At 42.7% G+C, this 16,503-nt stretch overlaps 1 protein-coding gene across 1 annotated transcript; it reads left to right on the forward strand.

The window, feature by feature from the left end:
• The first annotated feature begins 4,285 nt into the window (after positions 1–4,285).
• Positions 4,286–16,046, forward strand: brap (BRCA1 associated protein). The gene is made up of 13 exons (XM_080476486.1): positions 4,286–4,641; positions 5,748–5,909; positions 6,022–6,241; positions 6,547–6,736; positions 7,707–7,820; positions 7,895–8,043; positions 10,374–10,449; positions 10,547–10,685; positions 11,716–11,825; positions 11,901–11,990; positions 12,197–12,300; positions 13,221–13,360; positions 15,022–16,046. The coding sequence occupies exons 1-13, from the start codon at positions 4,563–4,565 to the stop codon at positions 15,243–15,245; spliced, it is 1,797 nt and encodes a 598-aa protein (XP_080332612.1). The 5' UTR covers positions 4,286–4,562; the 3' UTR covers positions 15,246–16,046.
• The last annotated feature ends 457 nt before the right edge of the window (positions 16,047–16,503 follow it).

A 16,503-nucleotide genomic window follows, 5' to 3' on the forward strand; every position in this document is an offset into this window, starting at 1 on the left:
AGTTGGTGGTTGTTTGTAATGAAGCCACACGAGAACGATGCAATCAGTCAAAATGTAAAAGTTCTGCAGCGTTTTGGGCGTCTTGTTCGCACGACAACGGAGCCACTGAGAACGCAAGTTTTTCAAAATGGCTCTTCAGGTGGAACTTTTCAAAAATACTCCCAACTCTGTAGAAATGGGAGAAACTTTAAAAAAAAAAAACACTTCTCAATGGAAACGACTTCTTGAAAATGCTCGGTCTCCGTTTCATGGAAACCAGGAAAAAACTGACGATGTTTCAAGAGAAAATTCATTTTTGTGTTTCACAACAACGCGTCAACATTCAGGAAACTTCAGCAGAATCGGCTTGTGTAGTTAGCATGCCGGACCACTAGTTGGTGCTGTTGGTTTTTGTCCTGAAACCACACGTACACACACACACACACGCACACACACACAGCAGAGAACAATGAGCTCTAAACACAAACACTGGGAGGACATTCTAGTGGACAGACCACCAAGTAGGAGTGTTATTATGCTGACTGTCAAAATAAGACTACCAAGTTGGATTGTTATTAAGCTGACTGTCAAAATAAAACTACCACGTCCAGGAGACTATGGACTGGGAGTCATGACACCACGGAGGTGACCCTGGTTCTGATGGTCTCTACTGAGCATGTGCAGAACTTGATATTACAGCCATGGCGCAGTAGCATGTCAGTAAAGTGTTTTTCACCTCGTTCCCACAGCGATGGACCGTTTTCATAAAGTTCTGTTCTGAGTGTCCAGTCGTGTTCAAAAGTTTTGAGAATGACACAAATACTACATTTTCACAGGTTCTGCTGCTTCAGGGGTTTTAGGTGTTTTTGTCAGACGTTTCTAAGGTATACTGAAATATAATTACAAGCATTTCACAAGTATCCAAAGCTTTTATTGACAATTACATTGAGTTCATGCAAAAAGTCAGTAAGTTGACCCTTCTTTTTCAAGACCTCTGCAATTGTCCCTGGCAGGCTGTCAATCACCTTCTGGACCAACTCCTGACTGTTCTTATATAATCACTGGTTGGAGTTTGTCAGAATTTGTGGGTTTTTGTTTGTCCGCCTCTTGAGGATTGACCACACGTTCTCAATGGGATTAATTTCCTGGCCATGGACCCAAAACTCTTCATGCTTTGTTCCCCGAGACGTTTAGTTCTCACTGTTGCTTTATGGCATGGTCCTCCATCATGCTGGAGAAGACATTGTTCATCACCAGACTGCTCTTGGAGGGTTGGGAGAAGTTGCTCTGGGAGGAGGTTCTGGTACCATTCCTGAGTCATGGCTGTGTTTTTAGGCCAGATTGTGAGAGAGCCCACTCCCTCGACTGAGAAGCAACCCCACACATGAAAGGTCTCAGGATCGATTACTGTTGACGTGAGACCGGAGTGATGGTGGCGCTCACCTCGTCTGCTCCAAACAAGCTTTTTTCCTGACGCCCCAAACAATCGGAAAGGGGATTCATCGGAGAGAAGGACTTCACCCCAGTCCTCAGCTGTCCAATCCCTGTCCCTCTTGCAGAATATCAGTCTGTCCCTGATCGTTTTCTGGAGAGAAGTGGCTTCTTTGCTGCCCTTCTTGGCACCAGGCCTTCCTCCAAAGGTCTTACCCTCACTCTGCCTGCAGATGCCCTCACACCTCCCTGCTGCCATTCCTGAGCAAACTGCACTGGTGGAGGCCCGATCCCGCAGCTGAAGCAACTTTAGGAGACGGTCCTGGCGCTTGCTGGACTTTCTTGGGCGCCCTGGAGCCTGTTTGGCAGCAACTGAACCTCCTGAAGTCCTTGATAATCTGATAGATGGTTGACTGAGGTGCAATTTTACTGGCGGCTATAAACGTCCCCGTTAGGCCCTTTGGTGCAGTGCAGTGATGACTGCACAGGTTTTCTTACAGGTAACCACGGTTAACAGAAGAGGAACAATGATGTCACACACCGTCCTCCTTTCAAAGTGTCCAGTCGGTTATTCTAAGTCATGACGGATTGATCAACACCCACACGGTGTTAACGGAGGTATCAAAGAGGGACTTTGCAGTTAATTGCAGTTGAGCTGATCAGCAGACGAAGCGGCAGACTGTGTGAAAATGTAATATTGGTGTCATTCTCACAACTTTTGGCCACGACTGTATCTGAGCACCGTTTGCGTGTAAACAAACCTACAACAACACAAGTTTTCCTTTTTCACTAGTAAACGGTTGTGAAGTAACGCATCATTTCTACACAAGGTGTCAGCAGTGATTCAAAGCTGAGGTGTATATCGGAATAGTGACGCGCACCACGAGAACTCGGCGCCATCTGGTGGCTCACTCGGTTTTTACAACATATTGTGACAAAGACAAAGTGCAATCTGGTGTGAAAGAAGGAAAAATGTTCAGCAGGTCTGAGTGTGAGCCTAATGTGACGACACAAAACTACTGAAGGAGAAAAATCCATGGTGCTGCTGACTGTTCCAGGACCAAGACCCTGTTCACACCCTGTTCTTCGCATTTTAAGGGTCTGTTCACACGACAACGGTGCTCAGAATCACAGAAGAAGAAACTTCTCCGTGGAAACGGGCAAAAAGACAAGCTCTCTGAAACGCTGCTCCTACAGATGGACACCTCGGCTGTTAGAAACGGTTCTTCTGCACATGCTCAGTTTGTGGCCTGGCATGATCAATACCTTGTTTTCAGCGTTTCCGTGTAAACGCAAGACTTTTCTGAAACGAAAACACAAAAACGATGCGTTTTTTTCTGGAAACACTGTTAATCTGAGAAATGTAAAAATGTGTAAAGAATCATGCAGATTGATACGAATTAATCATTTTGTGCACCGTGGTGCACCGTTTGCGTCCTCGTACGACACTTTGACATGCAAAAATATCAAACACAATCTTGCAAAGGAACTCCAAGTTTGAAGAGTTGTGCACATTTTGGCGGACGTGTATTTTTACACAAAGCACAAGCTGCGAACAGGACGTGTGTGTGTGTGTGTGTGTGTGTGTGTGTGTGTGTGTGTGTGTGTGTGTGTGTGTGTGTGTGTGTGTGTGTGTGTGTGTGTGTGTGTGTGTGTGTGTGTGTGTGTGTGTGTGTGTGTGTGTGTGTGTGTGTGTGTGTGTGTGTGTGTGTGTGTGTGTGTGTGTGTGTGTGTGTGTGTGTGTGTGTGTCTTCCACCTGGACAGATGAGCACCACACACTCATTCACACTAAACAGCACAGGGATCGAACCAGGATTCTTTTAATTTGGAAGGAGTAAAAAAAATTATTTTTTAAAAGTTAGTTTCATAGATTCTTTTTTAGCTCAATTTAAAACATTTCTATTTCGCCGCATTTCTTTTGTCCTGAAGCCTTTTTTTATTTTTTTATTCTACAGCTGTATTAAATGAAGAATTGAATACTGTTTCTCTGCTTTTTTGTAAAACAAAATTTTTTGTTAAAGCTTGTTTTTTTTTCTTGAATTTAAGAAATGTTTCAGCTGTTTTTAATTTAAAGCTGATTTTTTTTAAGCTGTTGAATTAAGTAGCTTCTTTTTTTGTTGTTGCTCATTTTAAGTGAAAACTTAGAATCAGATTCTGTTTTTACCGTCACGTGTCAAAGCCCCTCAGTCACTCCTGACTTTGGACCTGGTTATAGATAAAAACTGAGGCAGCAGATTATTATAATTTTTTATTTTTTTTTTTGTGAGATTTGTGTTCTCAAAGCAGCAGAATAATATCAAGTTTGTGTTTTAGTCACTCCGACATTACTCCTCCCGATGGCTACAGCTGTCTCCTCTTCTTCCTCCTCCTCCTGTTGCTCCTCTTCTTCCTCCTTGTTTCAGATTAACAGAAGATAATCTGCATTCTGAGCTAAATCTTTTTGTTAGAAAATGGAAAACAGAAACACTGGATTATCAAAGCTTTTTTTTTTTTAAATAAAGAGTAAACACTTAATTTTTTTTTTCAATTATTCATTTGTGCATTTTGGAAAAACACCCCTGAACAACTAAGCAATCTCCATAAATTAAAAAAAAAAAAATCAACTAATAATAACAGCACAAATTTTGAGGAAGGTTATTTAAGTGTGTAGTTCCAGTTTTGGTATATTGTTTTCATTCTGAACAATTGCCTCGGATTTGCTTCTACAGCTGAACAAAGTGCACTTTTTTCTTTATGGTATATTTTACTATATTATATATTTCTTTGACATGTGGGTTTGAACTCACCCAAAGCGTGTAGTCCCTGTAGTTCCCCTTCTGTCCTGACGGTGGCGGCAGAGCATCTCGTGGTGGAATGACGCTCCTCCATATTGCCAGACGAAGAACCCCAGAGCTGTGACGACACGGCTGGCCCCTGATGCTAGCCGCTCTGCGCTCTCTGATAGCAGCTTTTCGAGCAGCAAAACAAAAAAGAAACGCTAATATGTTGATATTTCTGTCGCGTATTTGTACACAGAAGTCTGTGATGTTCCGCTGCAGACTGTCGCTCTTTTAGCCCGGCGTGCTTGTTAGCCGCGTTAGCTCAGTTAGCTGTCAGGTGATTGTTTTGGTTTTTTTCTCTCTTTAAAAAGTGTAATTTTCTTAGAAAACACATGAGTGTGTCGCTGGTCGTTATCCGTCTGGAATTAGCCGACCAGTCTCCTTCTCCTCTGGGTTTTCAATACTCCGCCGGTAAGCTTTTTTTTTTAATATATAATTACAAGTCAAAAGTTAGCCAGGCGGCTAAATGCTAACAAGTAAACAGACTCCTTTTGTTTGATAATTAATCTGATAATAATCTACAATCCGACAGATTACCAGTGAAAATAAGAGTATGAACTGTGATTAAAAAGTGTAATCAACAGAAATGCGTTAATATCTAAAGATTTTCATGATATTAATATTAATATTAATGATGCAACAACCCAAACAAGATTATTATAACAAATAATAATAAAGTAATATTAAATATAGGCTATGAAATGTTAATAAGACGTGATTAAAAGATGTTTGAAGTCAGAAATCTGTGCAACAGAGACGTAGAGTCAGAATTCTACAAACATTTTCAGAATTTTGTGAAAGAGAGTTAAAATTCTTTAAAATACTTTAAATTCAGAATGTTAAGAATTCTTTGTTAGAAACATCCAAAATCTGAGAGAGAGAAATAAAACGTGAATGTTGAATGAGAACTATATTAAAAAGTCAGAAGTTTACTAATTGAAAATTTATTCTGCTGAAAGAATTCTGATATTAACAAATAATTACACTAAGTCAACTTTTATACAAAATAGGGTTAATGTCATTCAAAAGCCATAATTTGTACACAAGACACTTTAAAGTGCCTTATATCCAGTAAAAACAAGAAATAACAAACATGTAAACATGTGTGTAAATAAAATAGCTTATTAACTTCGTCAGCGTCAAGGTTTGCTTGAATTTTATGTTTGTTGGTTTGTGTATTATAATTATATGGTGATATAACTACTTCTAAGTAATATATGTATATATATTTAATAATAATAACCCACATGCTAAATACAAACACATCATTTGTTAAAATCCATTTCAGACAGAAACGTTCCTTTAAGAAAATGTAAAAATCTTCTATTTAGATTGTAAGTTGTGTGTGTGTGTGTGTGTGTGTGTGTGTGTGTGTGTGTGTGTGTGTGTGTGTGTGTGTGTGTGTGTGTGTGTGTGTGTGTGTGTGTGTGTGTGTGTGTGTGTGTGTGTGTGTGTGTGTGTGTGTGTGTGTGTGTGTGTGTGTGTGTGTGTGTGTGTGTGTGTGTGTGTGTGTGTAGTTGAAGGCATGTCGGAGGAGGAGCTGCAGGACAGAGCTCTGGGTTTGGCCCGACACGCACTGAGCGGGAAGTCTGAGCTGGACCGGGCGGCCGTGCTGCACCAGCACATCGGCAGCAGAACCATGGGCGACATGGTGATCGAGACGTTCGAGCCCGGCCCGGGTAAGGGGCTCCGCGGGGGAGCGGGTGTCCACACCTCATGGAACGTTTCATTCGCGGTGGTTCAGTCCGTCTGTCACAGTTCCAGCTTCAAGCCGCCGACTGTCTCCTGCAGATAAAGGCGGAGGAGAGGAGCCGAGCGAGGAGCTCCAGCAGACCGGCGCCGGAGCCGAGGCTCCTCCCCAGGAGGCGGCGGCTCCCACTCAGGACGAAGGAGGCGCTCCGGGCACCGCACCAGACTCTCCGTCCAAACAACTGCCTGATCAGATCTCCTTCTTCAGCGGGAATCCATCTGTGGAGATCGTCCACGGCATCATGCACCTCTACAAGACGAAGTGGGTGGGGGTGGGGTGGGGGGGTGGGGGGGGGGGGGGGTGGGTGGTGTTATTGGCAGTTATTCTTGTCTTTATCTTTTTTTGCGCTTTATATTCTACATATTTTAAAAGTCTCTACTGGTCCAACATGCTAATTACATCGTCTTCAGTGTTTCTGATGTTTCCACGGAAACAACCACGGTTTTTGAACCTCCGTCGTGTGAACGTAAAAGCTCCCGAAGCCGAAGCGTTTTCCTCCTGAGCCGCCGTGAGACGGCGTCCTGACTGAGACGGCGTCCTGACTGAGACTCCTCGTGTCTCGGCAGCAAAATGACGTCCCTGACGGAAGACGTGCGTCGCAGCGCCATGGTGTGCATCCTCACCGTGCCGTCCACCATGACCAGCCACGACCTGATGAAGCTCATGGCGCCGTTCAACGACGTGATGGAGCACATGAAGATCATCAGAGACTCCACCCCCAACCAGTACATGGTTCTGATCAAGTTCTGCTCGCAGGTCGGTCTCCGCAGAACCGGAGGACGTTCCACCGTCTGGCGTCCATCTTTTCTTTAGTAGTTAGAAGGTTGAAAATTAGTTTGATCTGAAATTCAAGCGTTTTAATCAAGATGCACTTTAATTCTCAAATCCATTTTATTTTTGTTTTAAAAAATGTTTTTATTACGACTTGTTTTTTATCTTGTATTTTAATTTAATTTTGTTTAATTTCTTCATAATTTAGTTATTGTTATCTTAACATTCCTTAATGTATATTTATTCAGTTAGCTCATTTTAAAAAGCTATATTTTATTTATTCTATTTTCTTTTTTAATATTTTAGATTTTATTCTCACTGTTTACTACATTTAGAATTTTTTCTTTTAATCATATTTCATAATATATATTTATTTATTAGTTTTATTTTTTGTTTGTAATAAATTATAAAGATATTTTAGTCTTGTTTTGAGAAATTAAAATACTATTACATTTACTAGATTCTAAACTTTATGAAACAGGAAAATGTAAATGTTTATTATTGATAATACAAACAATATTTTTTACCGTTAAGAATTTTACTGTTAATGTTGTTATTAATATTTCTTTTATTATTTAAATCCTATTTTTATTGACCTTCAGTTAATTAAATGTTTTTTATAAAATTGACTTGTTTTCATGATTTGGCACGTTTTATTTTCTAAAATATGTTCTTATTTGTTTATTTATATTTAATATTTTTTTGTTTAACTTAATTTTAATCAAACTGAATTCTGAACTATGAAAACAAACAATAGAATTTTTACTTAAAAAAAAAAAAAAAAAAGAATTATCTGCAGAGTTGGACTGGTTTGGTTTCTGGTTCCAGTCATTCTGGTTCCAGTCATTCTGGTTCCAGTCATTCTGGTTCCAATCATTCTGGTTCCAATCATTCTGGTTCCAATCATTCTGGTTCCAGTCATTCTGGTGTGACTGAAGTGTTGTTTGGTTTCCAGGCCGACGCCGACAGTTTCTACACGACGTGTAACGGCCGTCAGTTCAACTCCATCGAGGAGGCGGTTTGTCAGCTGGTGTACGTGGAGCGAGCCGAGGTCATCAGGTCCGAGGAGGTAACGGAGGAGGAGGCGGGGGCGCCGGGGGGGCTCCCTGCTCCGTCCTGACATCACTTCCTGTCCCCCCGCAGGGCGCCAGCCTGCCGGTGATGGAGCTGACGGAGCTTCCCAAGTGCACGGTGTGTCTGGAGCGGATGGACGAGTCGGTGAACGGGATCCTCACCACGCTGTGCAACCACAGCTTCCACAGCCAGTGTCTGCAGCGCTGGGAGGACGCCTCGTGAGTCGCTCTGCTGTCTTACTCTCCCACTCAGAGGGACGCCACCTGTGGGCCACTGCAGCCATTACACTCTTCTCAGCACACTGAACACCACCACATTTTTCAGTTTTGTTTTTCAGGTTGGTTAAACTGCAGATGTAGTTTTAGAATAAAGACAAAAATCAGATGTTCTGTTGCATTTATGTTTTAATTCACATATGAAAAAAGTAGATTTTTATCATAGTTTTTTTTTGTTTTCTTCTGCTAGATTTTAACTGAGCTGTTTGACGCCTCTCAGTAATTTCACTCTTTTTAGACACTTTGATGTATTTTATTATACTTTTAGCCAGTTTGACTCTTTTACACTTATTAACTTCGTTGGTGGAAGGTTATGTTTTTATCTGTGTGTATTTATTTATTGGTTTGTATGTATTTTACCAACTTTTCTCACAAAACGTCTCACCAGAATTCCATGAAATCTTTGGGGATGATTTATCATCCCCAAGGATCAATCCGTCAGATTTTAGGACGTTAACGACAAACAGTTTCTGAATAAATCCTAAAGAACTGTTAAAAACGTCCCATACCGAGAGGATGAGAGGAACCTCATGGAGGAGATCAAAGGAGATCAGCGTCTGTTGCCATGGAGACGCTCAGTGTTTCCCAGTGATGTAGCTACCTGACAGGCTAGTTAGCATCCATATGAGCTAACGACTAACATGCTAGTGACGCTAACTCAGTCCCACAAACATGTGGCGTTGGTGAAGGCCTGCGCTCTACCGAGTGTAGCTCTAGTTTATATTATATAATTGATTTGGTCATTTTTGTTTGTTTCTTAGCTTTTGATCGTATTGATTGGTATCTTTTTGGCTTATTGATCAGAATAGTTGGGTTTTTTCCGTTTCCATGGAGATGCAGTGTCACTCTGACCGCGTTGTCATGGAAACGGACGCCCAAAACTCTGCTTAAGTTTTCTTTTTAAACTTGAAAACGTCTTTTGAACTGAGCCTGAAAGATCACTTTATTTCACAGAATAATAAACTTTATTTTTAATTTTTTTACATTTTCCACATTTATCAAACATTATCAGACAAAATTTGTCTCTTGACCTGATTTAAAGAATTTAAATCCTATAAATGCTGCTTTTTGGTTTTCTTGTCTGTTGAGCTGTCATTGATCTGCTCACTCTTCTTTCTATTCATAAAAACACATCGATTAGAGGCTCTTATAGACGTCACATTGAAAGTCGACGTTTTCTTGAAAAGGGGAAGAAGCTCAGTCTGTCGTTTTTACACAATTCTTCAGACATGAAATCTAAATAATGTTGTAAAATGCTTGTTTTTGAGTTTCTTAAACAATCAGACTTGTTGGAGGAGGAGGTGGGGGCCATTAAGGCCGATTCATCCTCCATAAGAACAAGAAGAAAGTTTGGCAGTTCAGGTCCTGCTGAACAAAATGATGTCATTTCCTCCTTCCAGCTCCCTCTGACTGGAGAAATTAGTTTGGGCTGTACCAACCGTCCTGGCCGAACTATGTAGGAGCTGCTCTGCTGAAACTTCTGCTCTGCCGTGTGCTGCTCATGTGTGTTCCAGTTCGCTAATGACTACCAGTTATATTTTAATCATATTTAGCTTGTTACATCGCTACTGTACGAGTCCCGCAGCTCGTTAAAATGTCGGAGTGCAGGTTTACATGATGCACCTAAACGCATCACAGAAAGCTGTCACGGCTCGGACAAAAACTCTCTTTTATTACTGAAACAGTTCAGAGAAATGTGTTTCTGAAAGCGCTGGAGGGGGCGTGGCCTGTTGAGAGGGGGCGTGGCTTGTGGTGATGGGGTGTTGCCTGCCCGTTCGACAGCTTCTTATCGGAGCATGAACAGTCCAGCTGGCTGACGTCGCTGCCGAATTTCCTTCTTGTTCTTATGGCTTCACAAAGGGAGGATGCAGGGGCCTTTACCCAGCATGCATTGCAATTCTGTAGCAACATTTCTGAAAAAAAAAGCATAAATGAGGGTGAAACTAAAATGTTTTTTAATTAACATTTTCAGAACTAAAGTTAATTAACTCCGACTTAAATCCACTTCTAACTTCCTCCCAGCTGCCGGTGTTCTGAACCTTTTTGCTCCCGTCCCGCCGCTGCAGTTTGTGTTCATGTTGGCATCGTTACTCCTGCGGTTCATCCTGTCACACCTGTAATGTTGTTTTGAACTTTTTAAACGGGTAAGCTGGGGTAGCTGTGAGTCCTGCTGTTTCTGCAGGCTTCAGCTCTCGTGTTGTTGTTGTTGTTGTTGTTGTTGTTTTCCTCCCACTGCACATGCTTTGTGACAGGCCCTCATTGTGTTTTTCCAGCTGCCCCGTGTGTCGTTACTGTCAAACCCCGGAGCCGGTGGAAGAGAACAAATGCTTCGAGTGCGGCGTGCAGGAGGTAACCGCCGCGGCCTCCCTTTCTTCTTCTTCTTCTTCTTCTTCGTTTCTCTAGAAATCTCCCGTAAGGTGTTTGTTTGCTCCTGGTCCTCCTGCAGAACCTGTGGATCTGTCTGATCTGCGGGCACATCGGCTGCGGCCGCTACGTCAGCCGCCACGCCTACAAGCACTTCGAGGAGACGCAGCACACGTACGCCATGCAGCTCACCAACCACCGGGTCTGGGACTACGCTGGAGGTACGGCCGCGCCGCCGGCTCACGGAGGAGTGAGGAGGCCCGGGATTATTCAGGACTGGACTTGTCGGGGTCACGGGCTCCAGATGTAGAGGAAGTCGTCTTTCACACTGAGGGCCGTTCACACCAGAACGCCGTTTTCACGTAAACGCATCATTTCTGGCCCATCATCCACGGGCCGGAGTTTTAGGAGCCTAAAAATGGGGTCTGCAATGTCCCCGAATAACCACAATAGTGGCGGACTACCTGCTCCAGGTGGCGCTGCAGGAGCTCCTGATACTAGCGGGTTGAATAATGGCCGTTCTCCAATACCCATACTTGTGCATACTTGTGCTCTCGTGTACCCGTGAAACGTCATCAGTACTGTTCCAATTCTTAGGCCATTTCTCACAGAGTACACATGGAATACCCGGATGTGTTCTGGCTCCGCCCACTTTATCAGGCATGCATCGACACAGAGCTGTATGGGCTCGGGAAAACAAATTACCCATAATGCTCCATTTCTTCTGCGTTTTTTGTGTATTTGGTGAGTCACAGCGCCCCCACAGGCCAGGCATATGTACTACATGCCTGTAGGCGTCGTGTTGAGTCGTGTTCATAGTGACGTATGGAAGGAGTTTTTTGGGGGGGTTTCTTTCGGAGAACGCAGGGGAGAGGGAAGATGGTTGTGGCTCGTGTGGGCGGGGCCTAAAGCTAACAAACATCTAATCCTAATGTTCGACAAAAGATATGAGTTCACAGTTTTTGGGTCATTTATCTATATGTTATATGTTTGGGGGGTGTCTAATGATGACCAGTGAATGTACGAGAGAAGCTCAGGCCATCGAAGAAGATCTAAACCTAAAGCGGTAGAACTAAGAAGTGTTCCAGGGAGACCTGAAAATGGAGAGTTTTGATTAGACAATGTGGGCCTCACCAGTTGTGGAGAGTTTGTATGTTTCCTAGAGTCTGTTTGCGTCAATCTGAGACTTTATAAAAGTTCCTGGTTCCCATCCTCTCCGCCGACTCCCCTGTGCTCGTCCTGCTCTGGTAGATAACTACGTCCACCGCCTGGTGGCCAGTAAGACGGACGGCAAGATGGTGCAGTACGAGTGTGAAGGAGACACGTGCCACGCCGAGAAGATTGACTCTCTGCAGCTGGAGGTGAGTGTTGGTCTGTTGTGTTGCGCTGTTGTTGTTGTTGTTGTTGTTATAACCACTGAGTCTCTGTTTGTTCAGTACTCGTACCTGCTGACCAGCCAGCTGGAGTCTCAGAGGATCTACTGGGAGAACAAGATCGTCCATCTGGAGAAGGAGACGGCTGAGGAGGTACTGACGAGCCGTGTGTGTGTGTGTGTTGTGTTGTGTTGTGTTGTGTTGTGTTGTGTGTGTGTGTGTGTGTGTGTGTGTGTGTGTGTGTGTGTGTGTGTGTGTGTGTGTGTGTGTGTGTGTGTGTGTGTGTGTGTGTGTGTGTGTGTGTGTGTGTGTGTGTGTACACACCGACGGTCTGAAACTCTCCGCTCTTCATGCTTCAGATAAACAACATGAAGGCCAAGTTCAAGGAGACGCTGGAGCGCTGCGACAACCTGGAACGGCGCCTGGGAGAAATCAGCAAAGACAAGCAGAGCATGGACAAGAAGTAGGTCGACCTCACCTGGTGCTTCCTGGAAATCAAGCTTTAGAAAAGGTTCTGCTGTCCGTCCCAGAATTCAGCTTCACGTCGAGAAAGATCCTAAATATCAAAACCAGTTGATAACAACCTACAGCAGTAGAAATGTGAAAATAGAACTAGATTGAAGTGACAGCTGTCTAAACCTATAGCAGTGGAACTAGAAATATGGATTGGAGTGACAGCTGTCCAAACCTATGGCAGTAGAACTAGAAAAATAGATTGGAAGGACAGCTGTCCAAACCTATAGCAGTAGAACTAGAAGAATAGATTGGAGTGACTGCTGTCTAAACCTATAGCAGTAGAAATGTGAAAATAGAACTAGATTGGAGTGACAGCTGTCCAAACCTATAGCAGTAGAACTAGAAAAATAGATTGGAGTAACAGCTGTCCAAACCTATAGCAGTAGAACTAGAAAAATAGATTGGAGTGACAGCTGTCCAAACCTATAGCAATAGAACTAGAAAAATAGAAAGGAGTGACAGCTGTCTAAACCTATAGCAGTAGAAATACAAAACTAAACCTGGAGCCCTTGGACTGAGACACTAGTTTGTAACCACAGTCTAAACCTGCAGGAGCTGAACTAAGAAATGGTTCAGGGTGACAGCCGTCTAAACCTATAGCAATAGAACTGAGAAATGATTTGAAGTGAGGTCAGTGAAGACGTGAACCTGAAATGTTTAAGGTGGCGACAGTCTGCAGAGTTGATTGTTCTTCTTAGGGTTTTTTTGAGGAACTTTGTGTGTGTGTGTGTGTGTGTGTGTGTGTGTGTGTGTGTGTGTGTGTGTGTGTGTGTGTGTGTGTGTGTGTGTGTGTGTGTGTGTGTGTGTGTGTGTGTGTGTGTGTGTGTGTGTGTGTGTGTGTGTGTGTGTGTGTGTGTGTGTGTCCAGGTGCACTCAGCTGAGCTCCCGGGTGGTGAAGCTCAGTCAGGAGCTGAAGGAGGAGCAGGAGATGAACCGTTGCCTCCGAGCCAATCAGAGCCAGCTGCAGGCTCAGCTGAGCGACGAGCAGCACAAACGCAAAGAGAGCGGTGAGGCGGCGACTCCTTCAGTGGCGAGCAGCCACTCTGAGCTCATCACATGGTTTCACTCCTGTAACATCACCGAAGATCTTGTTATTCACGTGCATCACAAGGAAATGTTTTAATTAGTGCTGTCAAAAATAACGCATTGAATTGAAATATTTAATCCGTTAAAAAAAAATTACCTAATTTTGTTTACTTCAGTTTTTATTTTATTAATTTTTTGAGCAGCAGCATGAGCAGCGTCTCTGGATGCAGCCCTGTGACTACAGAGCAGAACAATACCGAGTGGAATAATATTAAAGCAGAAAGTTTCACTTTAAAAGTTCCCCGAAGGCTGATTGAGAAAGCGAAGGTCATCAGTTTTACTTTGAAAAGCTGAATTTAACGACCACAGAAGTAATTCTGCAGCAAAACAGCAGGTTGCCATGTTGGCTGACCAGGAGCCTCCAAACTGTTAAAGCTGGAGGAAAGACTGGTAAAATATGAATTTCTCCTCTTTCTCTCTGGCTCTCCTGTATACTGTGTGTGTGTGTGTGTGTGTGTGTGTGTGTGTGTGTGTGTGTGTGTGTGTGTGTGTGTGTGTGTGTGTGTGTGTGTGTGTGTGTGTGTGTGTGTGTGTGTGTGTGTGTGTGTGTGTGTGTGTGTGTGTGTGTGTGTGTGTGTTACAGTATATTATTGCCACTTTGTTCATGTAATAACTTTACAACTTTGTTTCTAGAAATATTAATATTCTGATAGTGGTGGACCTGCACTCTAACAAAACCCAAAGTGATGTTAGATGTTAATTAATTAATTGATTAATTTATGTTTTTATTGTTTTGCTGATCTTAGAGAGAAACAGTTTCATGCAAAGCTAAAAGAACCTTTTATAAAAATAGTCTTTGAATTAAAATATAGTGTAATATAGTGTGTGTTGAGTCGACGTTGATTCGGTGGTTTTCCCTGAATAAGTATCCATTACAAGCGATGCGATTAATTACGGAAAATTGTGCAATTAATTAGTTAATTTTTTTAATCGATTGACAGCACTAATTGTTATATATTTATCATCCTACATTATAATTCTTTTCCAAATAAGCCGTCACTGATCAGAAGATTTGTTTAAAGATCAAGACCACAAAGAAATGTCCACTGTAATGTCTAATATAATATCTAATAAGATAATTCCTCCACTTCCTCTTCCTCTTCTTCCTCCTCCTCCTCCTCCTGTTCTTCTTTTTCTATTTCTTTTTCTTCGGTTTTCTAAAATTTAGGGTTATTTCATGACTTTGTTTGTATATTTTCTGCAGATCAAATCTTCTTTCATCCTCTGATATTTTTTCTTTCTCTTTGCCTCTTTTCTCTCCTCGTTCTCTTTCTTTTCCTTTCTTTCTTCTTTGTCTCGACCTTCAGACTCTCAGGAACAATCACAAGTTCACCAAAAAATTAAAGGATAATAATAATAATCTTTTGTTCACGGAATCTTTTTCTACGTTTTCTAAATGAAGTCCTGGAGTCCAGAAACATAATATTTATAGAGCAGAACTTTATTGATCCTTCACAGGAAATAAAGTGAGACATTAAACTTTGTTTTGACGGTTAGGTTTCCATGACAACCGTGATCACAGCGACTGTAAAGTTAGCTTTTTCCAAACTTTGTGGAACAAGGCTTTGTTGTCTCCCTGCAGCGGAGCACAAGGACTCGGCGATCGGCGAGCTGCAGGAGCAGCTGCGGGACGTCATGTTCTACCTGGAGACGCAGCAGCAGATCCAGCACCTGCCCCCCGAGGCCCGCAGCGAGATCCAGGAGGGACACATCAACATCCCAGCCGGACCCCCCGAGGGGGCCCCGGGGGGGGCGAGCCCCTCCGCCGCCAGGGGCCGGCGGGGCCGCGGCAGGAAGAGGAAGTAGAGGAGAGGAGGGGGGGGTTGATAAAGACTGAGGAACAGACTCCTCCTGCACACACACACACACACACACACACACACACACACACACACACACACACACACACACACACACACACACACACACACACACACACACACACACACACACACACACACACCCGTCACCCCCCCAGACTCTCTTTCTGCTCTGTGATTGTATTTATTTCAACAGGAAACAGTAAATCTGAGCCGTTCTTCAAAGCTCTGCGTCACCTTGTCACTTTCCTCCAATCAGAGTCGAGCTGGACGAGACGCCACGGCGTCGCCACGTTACAGTTCAATACTTCATTTCACTTTCTTCTCATTCTGTTTGTTTTTCTTTTGTCTCATTTTGAGGGCAAAGAAAAGTCAAATGTCAATAAAACGCCCAAAGAAAAAGTCCACGTTTGGAGTTAAAATTTGAAATTCTTTGAATAAAGTGTTTTGTTTTGGTTTTTTTAATTAAAAATATTTTGCAGTTCTGCACTCGTTTAAAAAGTTTCCCATCGTTCAGTAAAATTCACAAAACTCTTCGTAGCTTTTCTGTTCCAAGATTTTATTGACGTAAAATGTGTTTGTTTTCTCTCCATTTGGTCCAAATACACCAAACAGTCATTTGCATTCGGTAGATTAGTTTTGTATTTGACATAACAAACTTGGTTTTAACTCTGATCTATACTCATTTCAGTAGTTTTATAATAGAATGTCTCTGATTGTATTTCTGAACATATTTAAGTAGAAGTCAGACTGCATCATTATCATAAAAATAAAATTGTTTGGGGTCTGAACGTCTCAATTTATTGAAATATATCAAGTTTTAATGATTCAGTCAAACTACATTTTGTGATCAGTGAGTCCTGCAGCAGCAACATCTTACATTTGTCTAAATGGAATTAAACTCAGGGAACCTAAACATTAAATATCTACTTTTCTTGAACTCTAAAGACTCGTTTACAATATCAAGTGACACCGGAAAACTTCCGTAGCTTTTTCAGGTCTGTTTACGTGACACCGATGCTCTGATTCACAAGAAACACAAACCTTTTCAAATCGCTTTGACTGGAAACGGAGCAAATTATACAGTCATTTCACATTTATGTCAAGTATTCTCCTGGTACGTGATGCTGGTGGTCTGCAGCCCACTGGCAGGGTGGTGGTTGGGTGGGGGGATATCTTGATCTGACTCTTTGTTGGCAGGGTGGGTGGGTGCCGTGACTCTTTATTCGCTGGGAGTTGGGGGG

Source organism: Lipophrys pholis, assembly GCF_963383615.2.
Source record: "Lipophrys pholis genome assembly, chromosome: 12".
In the NCBI taxonomy this organism is placed as follows: domain Eukaryota; kingdom Metazoa; phylum Chordata; class Actinopteri; order Blenniiformes; family Blenniidae; genus Lipophrys; species Lipophrys pholis.